Source organism: Lytechinus variegatus, chromosome 12 (genome assembly GCF_018143015.1).
Source record: "Lytechinus variegatus isolate NC3 chromosome 12, Lvar_3.0, whole genome shotgun sequence".
Lineage (NCBI taxonomy): Eukaryota > Metazoa > Echinodermata > Echinoidea > Temnopleuroida > Toxopneustidae > Lytechinus > Lytechinus variegatus.
The window spans coordinates 8,057,078-8,082,279 of record NC_054751.1 but is presented as its reverse complement, the minus strand read 5'-3'; the positions used below and the strand labels follow the sequence as shown (position 1 = coordinate 8,082,279).

The following is a 25,202-nucleotide window of genomic DNA, read 5'->3' as shown; positions in this document are numbered from 1 at the left end:
ACTATTTCTTTTGTATTTTATTATATGAAATATTGTTATTTTCTCATCATTGTCGTGTAAAATGAAGTTTCATTCCTCCCTGAACACGTGGAATTCCATCATTTAAACATTTTGTGCTTCAGGCAAGGAGGTCCTTATCGTCAAATTCGTAAAAATTGAAATATTATATAATTCAAACAATAAAAAACAAAAGAAATAGTGAGTGACATCATCGACTCTCTCATTTGGATGAAACTGGCTCGTTCATATAACTATTTTGTTGAAAATAAGCGAAACTTTGAATTGTCATAACTTTCTTGTTTTACATCCGATTTTGATGAAATTTTCAACATTGTGCTTGTCTGATTTTTCTCTATTGATTCACATCAACATTTTTCTGAGGTGGACTTGACCTTTAAATAGTTTGAAGCAGAGTATAAAAAGCGGAGGATAAAAATATCGGATTTATTGAGATTCCATCTTTACACATCATAACATGCTTTTATCAAATGTATAGTGTTATAGCTCATTATCTACCAAGCCAATCAAATAACCTAAAAATCCCCCTCAACTTCGCACAAGGGTGTTATATAAAAGGAAGAACAAGAGTAGTTATCACACAATTCCATATTTTCAAATCAAATTATCTCTGAATTTGATCTCCTTGGAAGCTTGTCGAGTCCTGCAATTCTCCAAATTCTTATTACCCCACCCATTTATTTTATCAAATCCTGAATCCTAAAGACAGGTTTTGGGCAAATATCCCTGTATTAAATCTCTCCGTTTTTTTCCATCATCAAAAATCATTTTTACAAAGCATTGTGCCACGCCAAGGTTGAAAACATTCAAAGTATTTATTACTACACAACCACCTACCCAACTGATACTTAAACTGAAAGAGATTAGAGAGCAGAAATTTCATTAAGTCCCTGAGCTCTCCAAATGTAATCCTTACACCGAAATAGTAACTGTGTAAAACTCAACTCTCAGAGCATTAAAAATAAATAAATTTATTAGAAATTAAGAAAATTGGAAAGACTTGATACACATTTGTCCTATACAAGTATTATTGGTTATATTTTTTCCTTTTGAAATCATGAAGTTAATGATTATATTGATTGTCAGAGGGATATCCATCATTACTACAAATAAGTAAAAAAAAAAATCACTTTTTATCATGACGTTTATATCAATTGTCAGAGGGATAGCCAGTATTACTGTAAATAAAAGAAGATATTGGGGCAGAAAAGCTTATGTGAATGTTGCAAATGCATTCTAACACTGCACCACATCATCGGACAATTCAACTGATAAGACCATTACAAGTTCTATAAATAAACTTCTTAAAAGTCAGAGCAACGTTGGCCTGCTCTCCAAGCTGAGATCCTGCTAAGCGTCTTTTTCCTATGGAAATTCCCAACATTTTGTCGTTCCTAAAATAGCAGCATGAAAAGGCTCCCGCTGGAAGATCTACCGATAGTGGCTCCAGGGGAGCGTTTCATGAAATGACTTGTCAGGGGGAGTTTCATCAATAATTTCATCTGACAAGTTGTCAGATCTGACATCTTCCCTCAATTTTGATTGGCTGAGAGGCACTGTTCCTATGGTAACTGTCGGATAAAATAGGACTTGTTGGATAAAACATCCGACAATTCCTTTCATGAAATGCCCGCTAAAACGTAAGAAATTGTGCTTCTCAGCCAATTCCAACCAAGGACAGTTGTCAGATCTGACAACTTGCCACACAACATATGTTGACAAACATGCTCTCCAGCTTTTATTTGATACCTTATTGACGTAAGTCTGTCTTTAGATATATATTTTCAAGTGATGCCTGGTTGGCTCCCACCCGGTTGGGGGATGATGCCCAGTTGGTTCCCATCCGGCCCGGTTGGCTCCTCCTGTAGGGCACTGGGCAGTACACCCAAGGAAGAAGAAATGATTTCAACTCCTAGAAGATGTGAGGACATTTGGATCGTTGTGTAGAAGCGTTACAGACCAATGGCTACATCAATGGACGACCAGCCACAAGGGCGCACAGTCCAGTGGATGGAATCAATCAATATTTGCCACTTCAGGGTTCCGCAACACCAAAGTCAGCGATTACTTGTACGCTTGATTTTTACGATTAATGATTGTACATTGTAGCCAATGCAATTGATCAGAAAGATGTTCTACGATGATTTCTGAGCATTGTGATGCAGTCCCTAGGGTCCTGTAACACAAAGGTTAGCAATAAATCGTACGCTGGATTTTTACGATTGATTGTACATTATAGTCAATGGAATCAATCATAGAAAAATGTTCTACGATCATTGCTATAAAGCTTTGTGTTACAGACCCCTGAGTAAGAATGGATTCTTTGAATGCTAAAGCAGATACAACTCTATCATAACACTCTTCTTTAGCCAAGGTTAGAAAAGCAGTTGGGTACAGTAGGGTACAATGCGGGTGACCTTGGGGCCCACTAAACTTGGCAATCATCGTAGGACTTTTTTTTCGATTGACTGCATTGAATGATTACAATGTACGATCAATCGTAAAAATCAAACGTATGATCTATCGCTAACCTTTGTGTTATGGGACCATAGATCCAGTAACACAAAGGTCAGCGATTGATCATACGTTTGATTTTTACGATTGATTGCACATTGCAGCCATTGGGATCAATCTTAGAAAAATGTTCCACGATCATTGCTAAGATTTGTGTTACAATCCCCAGGATAGATTATGCTGTTACAGACCATCGATGGATCAAGGGCTTTTCAAAAGGTGGGACCAGACTCGATGTCTAGCAAGGATAAGTTTAGGAAATAATTCTAAAGGAAGGCAGAGGCGCATTCCCCTTAGATGTGCCCCTGCATATGATACTGCATTGAAAGGATTATAATGACCATGAAATCCTAGGCGAATATCTTTTGTTTTTTTCATTCAGATTCAATTTTTAGTCCATCTGTGTTTCCTATTGAGGATACGAGATGACGGGGGGTCGCGACCCCTTTCTAGTAGCCGTCGTAGTCTCCGTAGTCATCGTCGTCCTCGTCGTAATCTAACTGCTGGAAGTCCACACGGTATCTGAGAAGGCCACCAATACCACCAAAGCCCTTGCAGAATTGAGATCCTTCTTGCGATCGATCTGTGATGATCTCGAGCGTGGCACCTAGGTGGGCAGACACAGAAAAAGACAGCATTAGGAGAAAACCTATCAACTCACTTCAGGGCCCCGTTCCACAAAGACTTGTTACAATAACAAATGCACATTTTCCAGAACAAATTTAACATCAGCCAATCAGATTGAAGGATTTCAGTACCTTTCTCGTAAATTTGCTTTTATATCAAGTTTATGAAACCGAACCCAGATTATGAATCTTCTCGAAATTCTGTTAAATATGCTGGAGTTATTTTATGGAACAAAATACCCAAAGAAATAAAAAGATGCCCATCTCTTGCCTCCTTCAAAAACAGCTATAAAAAAATCCTTATTAATGCCTATAAATAAATCTGAAAGTTATAGTTATAGGTTATAATTGCCTCATTTACTCCCACACACTTTATATTCTCTCTCTCTCTCTCCCTTCTACGATTATTATGATTTTATTATGGTCTCGGGAGCCCAGCCTTAGAAAGGCCTTTGGCCTATGCTGGCTCCCTCATATTCTCATTTATTCTATTTTTGTATCCTTATCTGTATATACATGTAGTGTATTCTTTGATTTGTATGTTGTATGTTTTTTAATGAGAATTGAAATAAATGAAATGAACCCAAATTTTACACTGAAAACACTTATGTCGATGATGCTAAGTAGCACAATCCTTGGATATTATTACATAACGAATGCACATTTTCAATAAAAACTTAATATCAGCCAACCAGATTGAAGCATTTCAGTAACTTTCTTGTAAATTTGCTATCATAATAAGTTTTATGAAGCAGGACCCCTATCAACACTGAAAAAAAAACACAAGTTCATAGTGTTGAATAGTAAAATCCTTGGATAAAACTAAGTATATACAAACTAGCCTAATACCTACAATGAGTGTGTATTGGGAAATTATCATAGTGTGTTGGTATGATAACTGTTGATTTTACACATATTCTTTTTCTTTGAAAAAAATGCCTTCATGGCAAATGCATAAAATAAGATGCTGCAATTTTTTGTATACATCAAGATGAACAACACTCACCAAAGGATTTGTAGTTATTTGCCAACCATTCAAGAAGGGCTATTGATTCAACTAATTCCAACTCTACACCAGTCTGCAAAACAAAATAAAATATCATTCAAGGTATGAATTCAACAACAATTAAAGATAAATACCAGTTGTGGTAACAACCTCAATATGAGTTTGATCAGAATCCAATACTAGCACGTCAATGACGTGGAGCTCGTCCGGCATCTCGCAACACAATTTAACACAATTTTAATTTCAGCATAGTTGACATTGTAGTGAATTACATGTATATTGGTGACATAAATTGAGGATATAGAATTGAAATTGATGAAGAAATGACATAGAAGCATTTTTTTGTGATGTATGAATAAATTTCATATGAATTAAGTATTAATTATTATCTAGTCAAAGTTTCTTAACTCGCCACGGCATAAGCTCATCTTGCTCTTCGGACCGGATGAGCTAAAAATTACCACCCAAGTGTTTGTATGTATAAACAAAAAATATGTGCCAAATGGCTCTGGAAGAAAATGCGTAATTGCTGACAAATTAGCCAAATATGCACAGAATTTCATAAAATTTTAAGTATTTTTCCAAGCAATATTAATACACTGTCCCAGGCCTCGAAATAGGATTTTTGGGGGGCAAGGCCACTTTTTTGAGGGGCACTTTTTCACTGAGGCCAGGCAGCAGAGGGCACCAAGGCCATACAGAGGGGCACCAAGGCCACTTTTTAAGGGGCATGTAATAAATTATTTGTAGGTGTTACAGTTTCGCAGCATGGGGGGGGGCTTTCCATAGTCGATGTTATACATCAGATTCATTACCAAACCACATTATTTACTTAAGAAAAAATTAACTTTACGCACGACTGGTGATACCTTCTTGAGCTACATGTAATTAAATGTGAATCTGATTAGCACCCAAGAAAGTATCACCAGTCGTTCGTAAGTTGTTCGTAACTGACGAACAGCTTTATGAAACACTCCCATTCAAAGTACTGTACTTACGCATCGCGCGCGCTCGCCAGGACAGTACAGCGCGCGCGACATTTGTGTAGTACACATACGGAGCTCGCGCTCGTCCATTCTTATGCTGCAGCTTACATAGCATATGTAAAGCGCGCTAGCGGCCAGCCGGCCAGCCAGCTGTGTATAGCTAGCTCATCGTTCGGCGCGGCTTCGGACTAGACTGCATACATGCACTGGACGTCGCTGGTAAAGCTAAGGTATTGAATACTTTTTGAGATCGGAGAAAAGTTTTCCTCGCTCAGAAAAAAAGGTGCAGACTTTCAAAAGGGGTACATTATATATCAGAAAAAGGGCACATTTATGAGAAAAAAGGGCACCACGGCCATATAAAAAAGGGCACATTTTTAGTGGCCGTAACTTTTAGCAAAAAGAAGGGCATGACGGCCAGTAATGGGGGCATCGATGGCCATGGCCGTCGATGGCCGTCGATTATTTCAAGGCCTGCTGTCCTTTTGTGTGTTAGTGATCATCAGAATTATCGGTTTTGAGCTCATATTTCATGACTTTACGAGCATAAGTTTACATTAATGTACCAGATCTAGATGTATGATAATATGGTGACAATTAACCTTGGTTTAAAGACTTTCTCATGAAATTATTGTTTGCTGAACTACTTTCTTTTACCTTTTATATTAGACTCGAAATTGATCGACGTCAACCATCATCAAGGCATCCACATAGTATAAAATCATACATAATACAATGATATGTAGGTGGTTTACGGTACACCCATGTGCAGCAGACTTCCAACCAGCTAATGCCCGGTTGACACTTGCACGCATTGTGGTGCCCGCATTGCCCCGCATTGATGCGTGCCAGTGCGGGACCCTTTTACGACATGTTTGCGCATTGTTTGCACATAGTTCGCGCATAGTTCACGCAGTGTTCACTCACTGTCCCGACGTGCTTTCAGCAAATATTCTCGACACCCTATTCTGTGACGTATCTAGCGCAAATTTAAATATTCAACGTTCTTGTGTTGACACCCTCTACGTTCGTTGATTAGGACGACTCATACTGATCACGTGGTCTGCACTCACAATTTTGCGCATATCATTCGTGAACTATGCGTGAAGTATGCTTGACCTATGCGCAAAGTATGCGCGAACCCGTCGTGAACTAGTCATGAACTGTGTGCCAATACCCCGGGGGTGTGTCTACTATTCTTTTGTACCACAAAATTTCTGTTCTGATGCCACGCATCGGTACGCAGTGACACAACTAGGTTGCGCATAGTTCACGAACAGTTCACAAATTTGTAATGCGTGCCACAATTTTCTACATGTTGAAAATTTTGGCACGCATTTCACGCACTGGAACGTACTGCCATGCACCTATCCGCAGGCTGGCACGCATAACTCGTGCATTGGCCCGCATGAGTGCGTACCCATGCGCAAACTATGCAGGAACCACAATGCGTGCAAGTGTCAACCAGGCATTAGACCGCTGGCCCACTGCATTCCCAAAAGTCAGCGCACTTGCCATAACTCGCGCAGTATGCCCAGCTATAACACTTACTACTGAAGACGGACAATCTGCCTGCCAGTCAATACATGAAGATCAAATATAAATAATAAAGTTCATAACACACTCACATCTTTATCAATGAAGTAGGTTTTGTCTTTCTCTTGTTCTGGATTTAGATGAAGTATCTTTTCCTCTGTAGGGAGAGAAAACAATGTGGTTGTAAATGTAAAATAAACAGAGCCTTGGCCCATGTAGAGTCAGTGATTTTCAGTTTCAAAAAATGGTCTTTTTTTCCGTTTCTGAAAATCTGCAATACCGTTTCAACTTGACCTAAAAATGGAAAATCCATTTTGTCACTGAAAATGTACACAGCAAAAACCTGAATTCCATTTTGCAAGGGTGAATTCCATGAATTTTTACATGAAAAGTTCAAGAACCGAACGGAATTTCTATTTTATTTACCGGTAAAATCGAAAATCACTGTCCCTACCCATGGCTAACCTCTCTCTTGCTTTCAATGTCATATTGATCAGTATTCATTTGTTCAAATTTCAAACATTAAATTCTCAATTTTCTTGTTTTAATGGTTAAATGAATAATCCTCACTATAAAACCAATGAACTTTGAAAATGGAAATTACAACATGGATCCACACATGGATTCCGGAAAACAAAGCTATTGAAAAAAAAATTTTTTATTATTTGTTTTGGCGTCACCTGGGCCTGGGAGGCGAAAAACGAACTGAATCACTCTGACCCTCGGGTCTCTCCTCCCGATATAACTGATTGGGGAGTGCAGGTGGACCACTACACCGGGGTTTCCCCCTACTCTTATACGAATAGTGAAGTGGGTTCTTAACGTGCAAAGGTGGTGACTCTCCTCTACACGGGACCTCCATTTAACGTCCTATCCGAGCGAGATATACAGCGGTGCTTACCGTCTGAAGAGTGGTTCTTGAGTACATATCGTGTGACGTCTAGATTCTCCCATACAATTAGGATTTCTACTGCCCCCATCTCGAGGGCTTTGAACGTATCTTCTACTCCAAAGCAGTACTTCCCCGTGTCTTGGGAGATCTCGTCAAAGTATTTACCTGAAGGAGATGAAAGTAATCATCACTCATGAGACGTGCAATGAAATTTATTACGTGATTCTGATTGTTACATCTTTTAAAGGACAAGTCCACCCCAACAAAAACTTGATTTGAATAAAAAGAGAACAATTTAACAAGCATAACACTAAAATTTCGTCAAAATCGGATATAAAATAAGAAAGTTATGACATTTTAAAGTTTCACAAAACAGTTATATGCACAATTTGGTCGGTATGCAAATGAGGGAACTGATGACATCACTCACTATTTCTTTTGTATTTTATTATATGAAATATGAAATATTTTGATTTTCTCGTCATTGTCATGTGAAATGAAGTTTCATTCCTCCCTGAACATGTGGAATTCCATATTTTAACATTTTGTGCTTCAGGCAAGGAGGTCCTAATCATCAAATTCGTAAAAATTGAAAAATTGTATAATTCAAACAATAAAAAATCAAAAGAAAGAGTGAGTGACATCATCAACTCTCTCATTTGGATGTAAATGGCTCGTTCATATAACTATTTTGTTAAAAATAAGCGAAACTTTGAAATGTCATAACTTCCTTATTTTTCATCTGATTTTGATGAAATTTTCAGCATTTTGCTTGTCTGATTTTTTCTCTATTGATTCAAATCAACATTTTTCTGAGGTGGACTTGACCTTCAAGAATACTGATGACATGAATAGTGAAAACTTGAAGTGAAAACTTGAAGAGGAAACCAACACTGATGACTTTTGCCACAAGCAGAAAAATGAGAGAAATTTGTTGAATATGATGAAATCAATCAAAAGTCTTAAGGCTTTGAGTTTTGTTTCAAGTTTTATAATTGTGCATTCCTTGTGAGCTGCTCTTCCAGACATTACATGCTATGAAATTCATAAACTGCCTGTATTATATCAGGGCGCGACAAACCCGCTTGCCCGCTTGCCCAGGGCAAGTGAAAATGACGTGCGGGCAAGCACTTCTCAAAGTCAATTGCCCGATCGGGCAAGTGATTGTTGCGTCTTTTTTTCTGTACTGTACCTCGTTTTTCCATAAATCATCCAAAATCCACACTCAAAATCATGTATAAGCCTTAAAAAATAGCGAATAGCGCAGTTTCAAATTCCGAAATTGCGTTATTTTTTCTGTACCACGTATTTCCATACACATGGCACCGGTACCAGGTATAAAAAAATCAACGCAATGGCCGGGAAACAGTTGAATGTATAGTAGGGGTCCATTATGACTACCACCATGTGAAATTTCTAATGCACATTTTCCCCCTTCCGATATCACGATTCTGTGATAAAAGAATTAGAATTACACAGGAAATAAATCACAGAGTAGAGTAACCTCGCGTTGGTGAGTTGTCATTCGGCTTTGCTTTTCAAAACGGCCTATTATTAATATCCAATATAACTTGCCGTACTTGTTAATTAAAACTTAAAATTCATTTGTTTCCCTTTTTGAGGGGATTAGGTAAATATCAGACAATAAATCATCAAACAAAGCTCCATCTATTTTACAAGGCCGGCGGGAGGCTCACGCACGTGCGCATACTAGCTAGCCAGTCTGAGCTCTGTCTCTCTGCCAGAGCTCTGGGGGACAATTCGCTCAGTAAAGGCCTCAAATATGGTAATTTTCTGTTTCAGACAGAGTTTACATTTCGGGTATATTATTCAAAACTTCCAATAAAGTTTGATGATTTCTTCATTGTCATGTATATTTAAGTTATTAATGAATACATTCTCACCGAATTTAGACTCCCCCATAGAGAAATGCAATTTTCGTAGAAGTCTGCGTTTTCAAAGAACTTCAGGAAAAGTTAGGGTATGTGGGCCTTTATTACATGGTCGAGTACAGGTTATTGTACTGGAATAGGCGAAGTAGAAATTAGATATTGAATTCATTTATATCAAAGTTCAACTCACAGTCACACCCACACAAACACACGCACACACCCACACACACACACACACCCAAGATTCTAAGCATATAGTGAAAAAAATTACTTAAAAATCATACAATATTAAACAATGTTAGTAATAATTCATTAATAAGTGAACAGGTATTCCTCAAAATAGAAAAAAAAGTAGCATGTGAAAACATGTAGATAAAAATTATTGACCGAGTGCAACATCATAAAATGATGAAGTAAAGACTTGATGGTTTCCAACTAATTAAGAGCTGAACAATAAAGAGCTGAACAATTTTCACTGGCTTTCTTTATAGTTTCCAACTACGGTAAATGAAAGCAATTCTAAGGAAATATGGTAAGCAGGTAGCCATTTCGTGGATTTAAAGATGCAAAATATGAAATATTAGCAACTTTTGTTGAAGGGTTTTTTAAAACCTTAAATGCCCATAAAATATCGATTTTTTTTCTCCAAAATAAACGTTAAGACTCAGGCCTACGTTGCTGAAAATATCCTTTTCAATGTGTGTTCTTTTATACTGAACATGATTCTCAATTGTTATTTTGTATACCTTAATAAAAATAAGAGTAGTGCCGTCATAATGAAAAAATTATTTAAAAAATTGGGCAAGCAGTTTTTTCTATCGGGCAAGCAAATTTTTTCATCACTTGCCCAACAGGGCAAGTGACAAAAAAAATTTTTGTAGAGGCCTGCTTATATGCTTTGTGATTAATCTATGGGTATATTTCATACGAAGAGGTTAAGAACAATGTTGATGCATGGCAAAAATAAATAAGTTTTCTAGCAGTATTTGATGGATTCTTAGCATAGAGCAATAATATAGACCTGTGTGGGCAAGAGGAAGAGGGCACCTGGAAAATAATAATGAAAAAGTATGAATTAAGAAGATCATACAAGATATGTCCTTAATTGGATTTTTATTGAACCTTTAATGGCTTCTTTTTGTTATTTTATCTGCTTTTATTAAAGTCTGTCTAATCGGTACATAAAATAAATTATATTAGAGTGTCATCTTTTAAAATGGCTTTATTAGTTTATTATGCCCCCCCCCTCCCCGAGTATTAAGGTAAAAAAAAAACTTATGAAATGATTATCTAACAAATTTAGTGATTGGATCAGGGCGCATCATATGGAGATCATATCTTAAAATTTTCAGCCTAAACCTAACTTGAGAAGTTATTTTACAGCAGAAAGAAAAAAAGATGCAGATATTTTTTTTTTATTTTGCTAAAAAAGCCTTCTGCTCCAAAAATTTTTTTTTATATGACAAAATACACCCAATTTCTGGCAAAACATATTTTCATTTCATATTATCTACACCATAACAGGTGTAGGACATACTTGTTATATTTAATGTAGTAATGATCTGGAATAATGGTGGACAATTTTAGAGGATTTACCCAAACTTTAATAAAAGGAACTATAAGAAACATTTTATCATAACGGCAAACTTCCCTACACTGAGCTTGAATACATAGGCAATCCTGGGACATCCGATCGAACTAACACAGCAATGCTTCTCTTTTGTTAACCAAGAATTCAATTGTGCTTTGGAAATCGCCATATCAACAGGAACTAATGAAGGACAAACATCCACAATGTGGTTTGGCAAATGCTAAAGCCTAGATTTATTGTCATAATGAATTTCCCACTTGACTACTGAATTCTGCATTTGAATTTGACTTCTTACAGGGGCTATCCAGTTCTAGTTGGCATTGGGTTAAGAAAAGAAATGATGAACAGGTCTCAGGAAGTGGCATGCTTAACCCATGCTCAAAATGTTGATTAAAGGAAGAAGTTTAATTTGCTTGCTATTTAAAAAAAATAACATACAGGCGACTATTCAGGCAATATTGTGACAGGCGATATATCATAGACCCAGCATCTTCTATTTATTGAAATGTTAATGTCGCGATTCATTTATTTGAAACCCTATCTAGGCCGGGGTATTTGGGGAGTTCCTATGGCCGGGGGGGGGGGGCCTCCCAGGCCCCCCCCTAAGATCTCGGCCGTCGACCGCACGGTCGCGCCGAAAATTGGCACGCGGGTTGCCTGGGACATAATCTACAAGATTATATAGTAATTTATTTCATGCGAATCGCTATTAAGTGATTATGCTAATTTATGCGTAATTAGTATGCGAAATCATACTTTTCCCTCTAACTCCCTAAATAAAGCTCCAAATGTACTAATTTTTGGTATAGAAACTCTTTGTGGTGTCCTTAGCAAGTGTACATGAAAAAATTTGTGATATCAAATCATTTTCTTATGTATTATATTGTTTTTTGCAATTTCTTATGTATTTCTTTGTTTTTTTGACCTTTTGTTTTTCATTGTTTTTTCAATGAAATTTGTTGGGGACTCTTCTGTGATCATAAAAAGCATAAAATGAATACATTTAGACTAGCAAAACTAAAAATAATCATACATTTATGAATTTTGGTTGAAAACACAATTTGCATTGACTTTGTACACAAAATCACGTTTTTGAGCAATTTTCGGTCTGACATGCACTTACATAATGTTGCGTAATTTCGGAACCATGTACCCGGGTGAAACAAAATTGGTCTCAAAAGTTGCGCAAGACTTGAAAGTAAAAAGTCAGCGAGCGGCGCGGTCAAAAAATTTCGCACGGCGAAAATATCGCGCGATTTGTTGAGGGGGGGGCCTCCGAGGCCCCCCCGGCCTAGATAGGGTTAAGAGATCATGTGACTGGGGGGGGGCTCCCAGGTCCCCCCGTGAGATCTTGGCCGTCAATCGTGTGTGATCGCACCAAAAATTGGCTCACAGGTTGCCTGGGATATAATCTACAAAATTCTTTATTAACTTATTTTATGCAAATCACTATTAATTATGCTAATTTATGCATAATTAGTATAAAATCATACTTTTTCCTCTGATTCCCTAAATAAAGCTTCAAATGTTTTATTTTTGGTTGTAGAAACTCTGTGGTGTTCTTTGAACGTTAAAAACAAATTGCGATATCTGATCAAATTATGTATTATATTGGTTTTTGCAAATTCTTATGCATTTCTTTTTTTTAACCTTTGTTTTTCCATGTTTATTTACAAACTTTGTCGGGGCTCTTTTGAGATCATAAACAGCATAAAATAAATCCATTTAGACCAGTAAATCTATAAATAATCATACATTTATGATTTTCGGTTGAAAACACAATTTGCACTGACTTTGTACACGAAATCATGTTTTGAGCAATTTTGGGTCTGAAATGCACTTACAAAATGTTGGGTAATTTTGGAACCGCGTACACGGCATCGCAAATTTGGTCTCGAAAGATGCACAAGACTTGAAAGTAACCGAGCACCCCCCCCCACCCTACATAGGGTTAATGACAATCAATTAAAACTGCAATAGAAACCGGTGGGTGTTTCATAAAGCTGTTTGTAAGTTAAGAGTGACTTTTAGAATGACGGGTGAACCTTTCTCATGAGCTAAATAATCACCAATGAACATTTACGGGTGATATCACTTAGCACAAGAAAGGATCACCAGTCGCTCCTAAAGTCACTCTTAACTTACAAACAGCTTTATGAAACGGTTTCCCAGTCTCTTTTCTCCTTTCAATCATAAAACTTACCAATAAGTTTCTTCTCTTGAATAAATTTGACATTTGATAAGACCTCTGCTGATAGTTCAATAGCTTGATTAAATCCATTCTCTCCACCGTACGATACGTCAACCAATTTGAGAATTTTAGCTTGCAACCTCTGTAAGAAAAAGAAAACAATGACTTACTTCTCCGTTAAATGTACCTCAGGGTGTTAGAACTGTCAAAAAGCTTTTAAAAGTCGCAATGTCTACTATCTGAACACGAGACTGAATAAAATCAGAGTTGAACTCAATCTTATCTTATAATTCCAGTTTATTTTTGGTACTTATTTCATAGTAATAGGTGGTTTATGTAAACAATCTCAATCTAGGATAATATGGCAACAATTAACCTTCAATTTTAATACTTTCTATAAAAGTAATTGAGTTTATATAAATGACTAAAATACATAATTCATTCTTGAGTTAAGCAAGAAAATGAGATGATTTTGGGTTCCATAACATTTGCTCCGGCGACAATTGCTCCACTATAAATTTTACACACTACTTGAACGACGGATTTAGTGCATGTCCCATGAGGATTTTTGTCAGATTTTGTTCTTTCATTTATTTCTGACAATTCTCGGTGGAGGTTCTAAATTACACTGGCGCATTTCAGGAACAGTTTCCACCTTTTTCAAATAAGGGTCAAGTCCACCCCAGAATTTATTTTTTTTATTTGAATAGAGAATAATCAATCTAGTATAATGCAAAAAATGTCATCAAAATCGGATGTAAAATAAGAAAGTTATGACATTTTAAAGTTTCGCTTAGCTTTCACAAAAAAGTTATATGCACATTTCAGTGATGTGCAAATGAGAGATTCAATGATGTCCATTCACTCACTATTCCTTTCGTTTTTATTGTTTGAATTATACAATATTTCTATTTTTACAGATTTGACAATTTGGACCAACATGACTGAATCATAAAATGTTAAAAGAATAGTAATTCCACAAGTTCAGGGAGAAATCAACTTCTGTTTCACAGGACAATGAGGGGAAAATTAGAATATTTCATATTTCATATAATAAAATACAGAAGATAAAGTGAGTGACGTCATCAGTCCCCTCACTGCCGTACCGACCAGGATGTGCATATAACTCTTTATATTTATCAATATTGTTCATCATGTTAAATGTATGATTTTATCTTAGATGCAAATAAAAGGCCATATTGGCCAATCAATCAATTTTAACTTTTTTGTGAAATTAAGCGAAAATTTAACATGTCATAACTTTCTCACTTAACATCCAATTCTGATGAAATTTTCAGTGTTTTGCTTGTTGTATTTTTCTCTTTTTATTCAAACTTGTTGTTGGGGTGGACTTGTTCTCTAAGCCAAGAGATGGATTTGGTTGGTTCTAAAATACACAACTGCGACTTATTGGCCCATACCATGGTTAACTCTGTGCTAAAATTATGGGAAGCCAAACATTTCAATGTTTACAGTGAATGCTTCTTATGTTTACTGTGCTTTGTACTAATTATTTAATGGTGAAGACAACCGTGTCCTTCCCAGGCAGTTAAAGACTTTTTGGGAGTCAAATGAGCAGATAGTTCACCCTAAAACGACTGGGGGGGCTGATTCAGCCCCCCCTCTACATTTTTCGTGATAAATCCGCCACACAAAATTGTTTGACCGCGTCGCTCGCTGACTTTTTACTTTCAAGTCTGGCGCAACTTTTGAGACCAAAATTGTGACCCCCGGGTACGCGGTTCCAAAATTACGCAACATTTCGTAAGTGCATGTAGACCCAAAATTACTCAAAAACGTGAATTTGTGTACAAATCCAATGCAAACAGTGCTCTTAGCCAAAATTCATAAATGTATCATTATTTTTCCTTTTACTGCTTAAAATCAATTAATTTTTATCTTTTTTATGGTCAAAATAAAGTCCCCTACAATTTCCATTGAAAAAACAATAAAAAACAAAAATTCGAAAAAACATAGAAATACATAAGAAATTTAGAAAACAATAGAATACATCAAAAAATAAATGTGATTTTGAATTTTTTTTTAAATCAATTTGATCAGATGCCTATCTAGAGTATGTGAAACAAAAATTAGCATTTCAAGGGCATTATTTTATTAATTAGAGCAAACTTATGATTTTATGCATAAATTAGATTAATTAATGAGACATTAGATTTTTTGCAGAATTTGATGTTATAGTTTTGTAGATAATGCCATGGGTAATGCGTGTGCCAATTTTCGTCGCGATCGCGCGATTGATGGCCGAGATCATAAGGGGGGGGGGGCTGAATCAAAATAGCCCAGTCTATTTAGGGTTAAACCACAACTTAAATCCAGAGTTTAAATCAAACCCGACTCAAGAATACGAGCCATCAAGTCTAGGTTTGAAATCACTTACAGGATCAAACATATCTGATTGGCTGAGTTCCGTCTTGAAGTCAGCAGACCCTGCTAAGATGAGACCCCCGATGTTGGGCTTGTCGTTACTGATGTACAGCTGGACCGCCGTCTCGGCGACCTTCCTCACGTAATTGTGGCGCTTCTCCATCCTGAGACGGGCAAAACGAAGAGCGGACTGACCTCCACGACCTTGGGGAGAAAGGCGATATTCGCAGATGGGTCATTAAAGGCATGCTGTATTCAGTTTTCACTGGGTGGGAGTGGTTTTTTGGGGGGCTGACCATAGAATTGTGAAGAATGGATCAAGAAACATCTATAATTGGGATAGCCACTGTAAGTGGGGGGGGGGCTGGGGCCAGCTTACTTGCTGTCCATGTGATACAGATTCTCCACTGTATAGAGCTTCAGACACTTTCTACTAAAGAAAGTAAAATAATGAGTTTAAGAGAAGAGGCAACAAGTGGGCCAAACAGAACTCCCTTTCTACAAAGAGATTGTATGGTGCGTACATTGTACGATGTCCCTGCGCTGATTGCACTATACAACTGTGCTGCGACTGTACGAGGCTACTTCAATGTGTTTGTGGGCTTCAACCTTACAATTTCGAAAGATTTATAAAAATCCATGTTAAACAAAATCGTAGCATCCAAGGTGATTGTGAATCTGTACGAAAATGCTCCATTTCCCGATCACCTTGGATTTTATTGATGGTTACGTGTCATCCTTCAAAGATTGTACCATTTGGATACCATCACCTTACTTGCAACAATGACTGTAGATCAAATGTACATGGGGTGTTACTCACCGTGTTTCTTTGGTAAGTCTACTGTGAACTTGTGAAGGACTTCTCTAGTGTTTCCCGATAGTGTACCAAATAGAGCACCGTTACCGTCCATCACGATGAAACCAAATTTATTGTCGTCTGCCAGTAATGCCATCAAAGCCTGTCAAAGGATAGCAAAACACAATACAGAGGGAATAAATCTATATCAAATACAATGTCAAATTTGCCTTAACTTCATTCGCTACCACTGATGAACTGGTTTGGGAAAATTTGACATCCCAGCCAATTCCCCCAAAATGTTATGTTAGGACTAATTTAAATCTAATGTTAGGCCTAAATTGTTTATATAGATCTAACATTAGCAACTGTTCAGTTTAATCTTAGATTTTTAATAGACTATTGTGGAGACTTAAGACTTATCAGTAATTTGGTTCATAACCAATGCATGAACCGCTTTCATATTCAAGACATGGTTGTTTCTTTTGGTTCACTGGTACCGCACAAACCAGACCATGCTCTCGGGCATAGTCGCGTTGCAGTCCCCTCGAGCCTCTAGAAACAACCATGCCTCTCATAGCAGTCCATATATCTATACTACCGCCTACCTCTGTGTGGAATTTGTTATCACATAAGTACAGCGATGTGTTGATAGGCCTGAATGGTTCAAAGTCAATGTTAACTTTCTTCTCTTTGCCGTCGTCCGTGACGATCGTCCCGCAGTAAATGACGAGCCCATTTGGAGGTACTTTGGAATATAGTTTGAGACGTTGCTGTACTGATGTGATTGCTGAGAGCACGGACAGTCTGCAGAAAAAAAGGAATATACATGAATGTACATGGGAATGTGTATTAACATGCAAAATAGGGGGCAGGTACAGACAGAGAAAGGGGAAAACAAGGGAAGAGAGAAAAATACAGAAGGAATAAAATAAAAAACAAGTGGAATGCCTCTGGTCGTCTCACCTGCATCACGCGGTTCAATATAGCAGCAGTGCTGACTTTGCATACTACTCTAACTCGCACAAGATGTTCAGTGATACATGGTTACTCTTATGTCCTCTTTTTATGAACTAGACCAATAAACTTACAGAGATATGATGGTTATTCAACAAAAAACCCCAACATGGCCAAAGTTCATTGACCTTACATGACCTTTGACCTTGATCATGTGACCTGAAACTGGAACAGGATGTTCAGTGATACTTGATTACTCTTATGTACAAGTTTCATGAATCAGATCCATAAACTTTCAAAGTTATGATGGTAATTCAACAGATACACCCAATTCGGCTAAAGTTCATTGACCTTTGACCTTGGACATGTGACCTGAAACACGCACAGGATGTTCAGTGATACTTGGTTACTCTAATGTCCATTTTTAACGAACTAGACCAATAAACTTTCAAAGTTATGATGGTAATTCAACAGATACCCCCGATTCGGCCAAAGTTCATTGACCCTAAATGACCTTTGACCTTAATCATGAGATCTGAAACTTGCACAAAATGTTCAGTGATGCTTGATTACTATTATGTCCAAGTTTCATGAATCAGATCCATAAACTTTCAAAGTTATGATGGGAATTCAACAGATATCCCCAATTCGGCCAAAGTTCATTGACCCTAAATGACCTTTGACCTTGATCATGTGACCTGAAACTTGCACAAAATGTTCAGTGATACTTGATTACTATTATGTCCAAGTTTCATGAATCAGATCCACAAACTTTCAAAGTTATGATGGGAATTCAACAGATATCCCCAATTCGTCCAAAGTTCATTGACCCTAAATGACCTTTGACCTTGGTCATGTGACATGAAACTCATGCAGGATGTTCATTGATACTTGATTAACCTTATGTCCAAGTTTCATGAACTAGGTCCATATATTTTCTAAGTTATGATGACATTTCAAAAACTTAACCTCAGGTTAAGATTTCGATGTTGATTCCTCCAACATGGTCTAAGTTCATTGACCCTAAATGACCTTTGACCTTGGTCATGTGACATGAAACTCTAATAGGATGTTCAGTAATACTTGATTAACCTTATGGCCAAGTTTTATTAACTAGGTCCATATACTTTCTAAGTTATGATGTCATTTCAAAAACTTAACCTCAGGTTAAGATTTGATGTTGACGCCGCCGCCGTCGGAAAAGCGGCGCCTATAGTCTCACTTTGCTTCGCAGGTGAGACAAAAAAAACGAAACAAAGAAAAAGGGGAGGAAGAGAAAACATGTTAACTGAAAAAAGAGACACTGTAAAGACTTTGCTCTACATATTCTAGATTCTTTCAAAGATAGCTGAAGAATTTTGAAGTGAGAGTGAGAGTGAAGAGTGGGAAGAGGGGGGGGGGGTGGTGAGTGAGAGCAAGATAGAATGGGGGGGAGGGAGAATACTTGGTAGTATAGATAAACCAATATACCAAACCAAAGTAGTACAGAGTCAGATCTGCATTGCCTGTCTCTCAGAAGGTTTAAAAATATATTTCTACTTTCTCTACAATTGAATTTACACTTTGTACATGGATGATAGGAAGACTATCTATCTTTTTTTTTCTCTTCACATATTACATCCTTGTTCCTATTTCTGTTTCTTGGTGACTCACCTGTTTACTCTACTTTTTATGTTTGAAGCCGTTCCAAATTCATCAGCCAACATTTTTGCTACTCTTGAGATTTGATCCTTGGGTGGGATGATGAGTGAAATCATACTGGTTCCATTCCTTGAAATCAAAACACAATAAAGATTAATTTACTGCATGTTCTTAAAAGAAGTTTCCATGTATACATAAAAATAACTGCTGGTATTCCAATATGGACTGCAGTATGTATATTTTGGGTGCAGTAAATCCATTGTACAAAACATTACATGTACATGTAGTACACTGTATATTATTTGTTTTTTGTATTGTATTATATCTGCAAAATGTAGGTCCATATTACATTGATGAAAAATATATGTATACAAATGATACAGCTTTAATAAGTGAAAGACTAATCAATCTTCCCTCGTAAATTATGATTTTCATATGCACGGTCTATGCCCGGAGGGGCCACTTACATTGACGAGTGGATACCATGCGCGACCAAAAAAACATGTAAAAAGGATGTCTTTTTCACGATAGGGCATGTTACGTACGTAACGTGATAAGGGTGTCAAAAACACAAAAATAATGAAAAAAGGGTATCTATTTCGCTAGGAAAATTACGTGTTTAGGGTCTAATTTGCGGGGATGATAAAACAAAATTAAAATGTTTTATAAAGGATCATTTTTGCCCCAACACTTCGTGTTTAGAGTCCGATTTGCGCGAGGTGTAGAAGTGGGGTCGTACTAAACCAAATAAGGTAAAGCCGACGACCGAAGGAACCGTAACAATAAAACATTCCTGTACTTGTTTAGGGGTTCATTTCAGGGAATATTTGCCAAGAGTATCGTTTTGTTTCCAATACTTGTTAAGGGTAGGGTTTCACACGCCAATACTTGTTAAGGGGTTCATTTTCAGAATATGGATATTACGTGTTTAGGGTGCTTTTCGAGACCCCTTGGTCGCGCATGGTATCCACTCGTGAATGGAAGTGGCCCCCCGGGGGTCTATGACAGTATGCTCTAATCTACCTTTAATGTATTATTACAATTTCTGCAAAAGAAACCAAGGGTGGAGAAGTCTCCTGACTTCGAACCACAAGGTCTTGGGTTCGAATCCCACCGCAGCACTCATGTCCTTTGGCAAGGCGTTTATCTATATTTGCCACTCTCCACCCAGGTGTAGAAAATGGGTACACATTAGAAAGGAATTCCTTGAATGCTCTAACGTTCGATCAGGGTAGCCATGCTAAAGCCGGGGTAATAGTATACAATAATAACCATTTTCAATTTTTGGATAAAATAAAATTTTATTGATTATTTATTACACGATACATGGAAAAAGTGCTTTGACCTAGCAAATCAAAAAAATAAAATTCTAATAACATTTTTAATCTTTGATGGATTTTTTTCTCAACCCTTCAGTCACCAACATTTTCATTTTTCTGCTATTTTTACAATAGATTTTTTGTCTGGGTGAACTTCCCCTTTAATGAACAATTCCAAAACATGAGGCTCATATTTTGATAAAGATTCAAAATCATGAACATAGACATTGATTATAGTTACTGTCATGAAATTATAATCAACTGTCCTGTTACCATGGTAACTAATAGACTAGTAATTACCACAACATCAAAGCAACCACAGAGAAGGGATTGGCTAGTGGGATAATCACATTCTAAAATCTTGGCAAGCGTCCCGCATGATGTTGTTATTAAACTTCTAATGCCAATGATTCATGAACAATAAATCCTGATGGATCAAAGCTAGCTGTCCAAATCAATCATTTTTCTTTTTGCTCTTCACACCATGAATAACACAACTAAGCTAGTTATTACTTTGTTGGATATTTAGAAATTCCCCCAAAAAATGTACCACTCTTTTAAATATCATATGGATTGGAATTCAACATTTGAAAAATTTGAAATAAAATACACTTTGTTTATACTTCGAATCTTTCTATTAATTTATACATGTACCCAGGGTGCTACATACATGTAAGCACTTGCCTGATTGCCTGGGGCAAGTAAAAGTTAGAGTTGGGCAAGTGTTTTGAAGCAAAGACCAAAACCACATGTCCAATTTGGGCAAGCAAAATTCTCACAGAAAAATGACCAAATTGAGGATCAATGGTATGATATGGTAAATTATGATATTGACTCTGATTTTGGTCATGGCAGGCAAGATAAAAATCACTTTGGAAAAAGAAATGCAATAATAGATCAGTTCATGTCAAAAAGAGAGAATAGGGTGAACGGTTTATAAAAAAAATGCATAAATTTCTTTTGAAGAGGTAAAAGGTTTTTTCAAGGATATTTTGGGGCAAGTGAATTAAATTTTGGGGCAAGTATACTCCAACTATTTAAAGATCTACTTGCCCAGCTGGGCAGGTGCTTCTAAAAAGTTATGTAGCACCCTGATGTACCATCAATCATCAATGTCAAACCCTCACATTTAATTCTGTTTTGAAGGCCAATCAATTATTTGAATGCCTGTCTCTTGAAGTATATTTGTTCTTAATATTACTTACACTACCCTATTATGTTTTCAAATCCCATTTACGTGTACAGACAGTGCACTTTTCCTTGTGTCTTTAATGCTTTACTGATTACTATACCGATTGATTTCATTGGGAGGCATGTGCGTTCTCATCTGTTCCATTATGTTTCTTAATTCATAGTCATAGGGAACACATAAAGATATTTTCTTTGAGAAAAGGGCCTGTGTTTCTAGCAAAGACAATGGCTAAGTGTCTAAGTGAGCTAACTTCTAGATGGTCTACAAAGACTACAATCCTCTCCAAAAACTACACTACTCAATATCCATGATCCTTGCTTTGGACTGACTTGTGCCGTTCTACTGCCGTACAAACCATATGACACTAGATGCACAATTGCTCTTCACAAGCCAATTAATGAGTACCAGGTGGGTGTTTCATAAAGTTGTTCATAAGTTAAGAACAACTGGTGATCCTTTCTTCTGGTAAATGGACTGGTATATTCATTGGCGATGGGAAAGAGTGTATAAGAAAGGATTAAGTTAAGAACGACTGGTGATCCTTTCTTCTGGTAAATGGTATATTCACTGGCGATGGGAAAAGTGTATAAGAAAGGATCACCAGTCGTTCTTAACTTACATGTATGAACAGCTTTATGAAACGGTCCCCAGATCAACACATTACTGCTACTGACGATTTACTCTTCTAATCTCAGAAGAGTGGAGGATCTAATGTAAACAGAGAAAGTTATTAATAAGTTACAATTTCTATAATTTTAACTAACTTGCTCCTTTCTATTTTTCTAGTAAAAAGAAATGGAGGACGCAAAACTTGTTTCCTTTGTATTAAATTTGTTATTCTGTTCTGATGCAAAAGGCCCCCCAAAATGCCTTTTCTAATTTTAATATGATTTTCCATTTTATGGTTCTTCTGAGCATCAGTCAGGTGGGTGTTTCATGAAAGTTGTCAGCACTGACTAAATTGTCAGTGCTGACAATTTAAGTGAAATTAAAGGTCAAGTCCACCTCAGAAAAATGTTGATTTGAATCAATAAAGAAAATCAGACAAGCACAATGCTGAAAATTTTATCAAAATCGGATGTAAAATAAGAAAGTTATGACATTTCAAAGTTTTGCTTATTTTAACAAAAATAGTTATATGATTATGAACAAGCCAGTTACATCCAAATGAGAGAGTCGATGATGTCACTCACTCACTATTTCTTGTTTTTTATTGTTTGAATTATACAATATTTCAATTTTTACGAATTTGACAATTAGGACCTCTTTGCCTGAAGCACAAAATGTTATGGAATTCCACGTGTTCAGGGAGGAATTAATTTTCATTTCACATGCCGATGAGAAAATAAAAATATTTCATATAATAAAATAAAATACAAAAGAAATAGTGATGTCATCAGTTCCTCATTTGCATACCGAACGAGATTTGCATATAAGTTATAACTGTTTTGTGAAATGAAGTGAAATTTTAAAAAACTCCTCAAAAGACGGCTGCCAGCTGTCTATGCCCATGATGCCCAACGACAACGTTACAATGTTAGACTAGACTCTAGACTAGAGACCTTGCTCGTTCTACTATGCTTACCATTAATACCAATTCATTAGACAACAGTTTATGATCCTACCATTCATTGCCTACTCAATAATGAGAACATACCCTCTTGCTGCCTGTAAACTTTTGATCAGTTTCTTGATTTTCCATATTTCGACATTCCTGTCAGCTGCAGTTTCCTCCTGTGCAGACATCTTTCTCTTATTCTGTTTCTACTTCTTGTCTCTCTTTCTCCAATCAACACTCTTGTTCACCAATAATTAGTTCCACTAACAATAACAAGACTAAAGTGTTGATTTATATTATCAGATTTGGCAAGTAGTTGCCTATCTTTGAGTGCGCTTATTTATTTGGACACGTTTGGCCTTCCGCAGATCTATTCAATGCAACTCCAATGCCGGTTGCAACAAATGAATGAAACTCAATGGCCCCAACACGCTGTATCGACAACAGCGTGTGGTTCGTCTTGAACTGTATATTTGAAGTTTAACAGTACAAAATTCCACGATAAAAGCTATTCAGGTTCTTGGTCGATTAACTTCAAATCAGTTCTGTTCCAAAATGATTTGCATCGAAAATCAAGAATATGAAACAATCGCCTTTCACAATATGTTGGACACAACACGTCCTGATATTTCGCCCATGTGATGAAAGTTCGCGATTTCCAAATAAATGCAATATGTACGACTCAACCGGAAGTACGTATAGGTCACAACGACAAATTAGGAGGGATTTACCGGGGACATAAATCATTCTGAAAATAATATTCGTAGCTATTGTACATATGAAAATGATTATAAAACATCATTAAAATATATTATCATTCAAATAAAAGCGATTTTAGCAGTTAAACAATGTGAATTAATCAAAATAATATATCTCTCGTAGAAAGAAACCCCATATAATTTAATGGATTCATCCACTGCCCCCTATTTCACCTTTCTTTCATCGTAATGGTACATGGTACCGTGATAACTGATATATATTTTGGCCAGGAGAGATCCATCAATGCTGATAAATGCTGGAATAACTCACTTGCTTCTAATAAAAGATAACTGATTATCCTATCTTTCATCTCCCATTCTCTTTTAACATATTTCTTTTAATTAATGATTTCTTTCTCAAATCGCAAATGTTTTTTTTTTCCTGATAGAGCAGCCTCTGGTGAGATGGTAGGTCAGTGATCTATTTTAGTGGTAGAGACGTCATCTTCTAAATCAACTTTTCGGAAGCGCGCGTCGTCGCGCTCGACCGTCGACCGCTTAGAGAATGGGTGAAGACTTGACAGACTTCATGTTGGAGGTCTAGGGCCTGGAGCCTATTGTCCCTATTGTAAAGGCCTATATATTCAAATTTAGATCAGCGCAATTCAGCGCTGAACACTTTCAAAAGGCCCAGTCAAAAAGGGTTTAGAAAGGGTCAGGAAATTGCTTTCTAAATAGATTAAGAAAAGGTTTTGAAGTAAACTAGTCACCGCGGTAGACTAATGTTTTATGGAAAGAAAAACAGGAATCTAGTTGGAACTTTTGAGTTTTAACCCAGTGTGTCAAACTGAGTCATACCCACAACTCAATACCTGTAGTTAATATAGGTTGAATTATAAATTGCTATCATCATGAAACTTCGATTATGCCGGCTGCCCGGCGTTTATGTGCTCCTGTGCAAGTATCTTTTTTTTTTGTCTCTCGATCATAATTATATTCTCAAACATACTTTTAAATATAATTACCTAGAAAAAAATGGGTCATTTATGTACGTGATTTTTTTTATAAATTATATAATTCACATCAATAAAAAAAACTCTTTAATAGACTTTTTTGGCTGCAAGTCGGATTTTTTTTTTCTTCAAAACATTGTTTTTATCAGAGGCTAAGTCTTATCCCAACAATTATTTGAATTGAGTATATAAAGAGAAGGGGAAAAATGAAACAAGGAAAATATTAAAAATTCCATTAAATCGGAAGAACTTTGTTCAACCGATAGAGAATTTGAAAACAACATATCATGTGTGTTTGTTATCAAACGGTACTTTGGGGACAATGGGGGTGTACCGATATATATATATATATATATATGATCAAAATTTCATTTTTTTTTAAAGAATTTTG

At 36.6% G+C, this 25,202-nt stretch overlaps 1 protein-coding gene across 1 annotated transcript; it reads right to left on the bottom strand.

Moving 5' to 3' along the window:
* Positions 1 to 774: 774 nt before the first annotated feature.
* Positions 775 to 23,776, bottom strand: LOC121425681 (eukaryotic peptide chain release factor subunit 1). The gene is made up of 10 exons (XM_041621842.1): positions 23,200 to 23,776; positions 19,044 to 19,160; positions 17,042 to 17,240; positions 16,458 to 16,596; positions 15,651 to 15,841; positions 13,265 to 13,394; positions 7,588 to 7,743; positions 6,779 to 6,843; positions 4,165 to 4,237; positions 775 to 3,139 (listed from the first exon to the last, which is right to left on the bottom strand). Exons 1-10 carry the CDS (start codon positions 23,286 to 23,288, stop codon positions 2,982 to 2,984), a joined length of 1,317 nt encoding a protein of 438 aa, XP_041477776.1. The 5' UTR covers positions 23,289 to 23,776; the 3' UTR covers positions 775 to 2,981.
* Positions 23,777 to 25,202: the final 1,426 nt, after the last annotated feature.

Excerpts from the sequence above, each read along its gene's own strand:
- LOC121425681 (XM_041621842.1), bottom strand. The coding sequence starts at position 23,288 with ATGTCTGCACAGGAGGAAACTGCAGCTGACAGGAATGTCGAAATATGG. Across the intron at positions 19,161-23,199 it reads AGTTTACAGGCAGCAAGAGG|GAATGGAACCAGTATGATTT; the intron begins GTATGTTCTCAT and ends TTTGATTTCAAG. Across the intron at positions 16,597-17,041 it reads ATAACAAATTCCACACAGAG|GCTTTGATGGCATTACTGGC; the intron begins GTAGGCGGTAGT and ends ATCCTTTGACAG.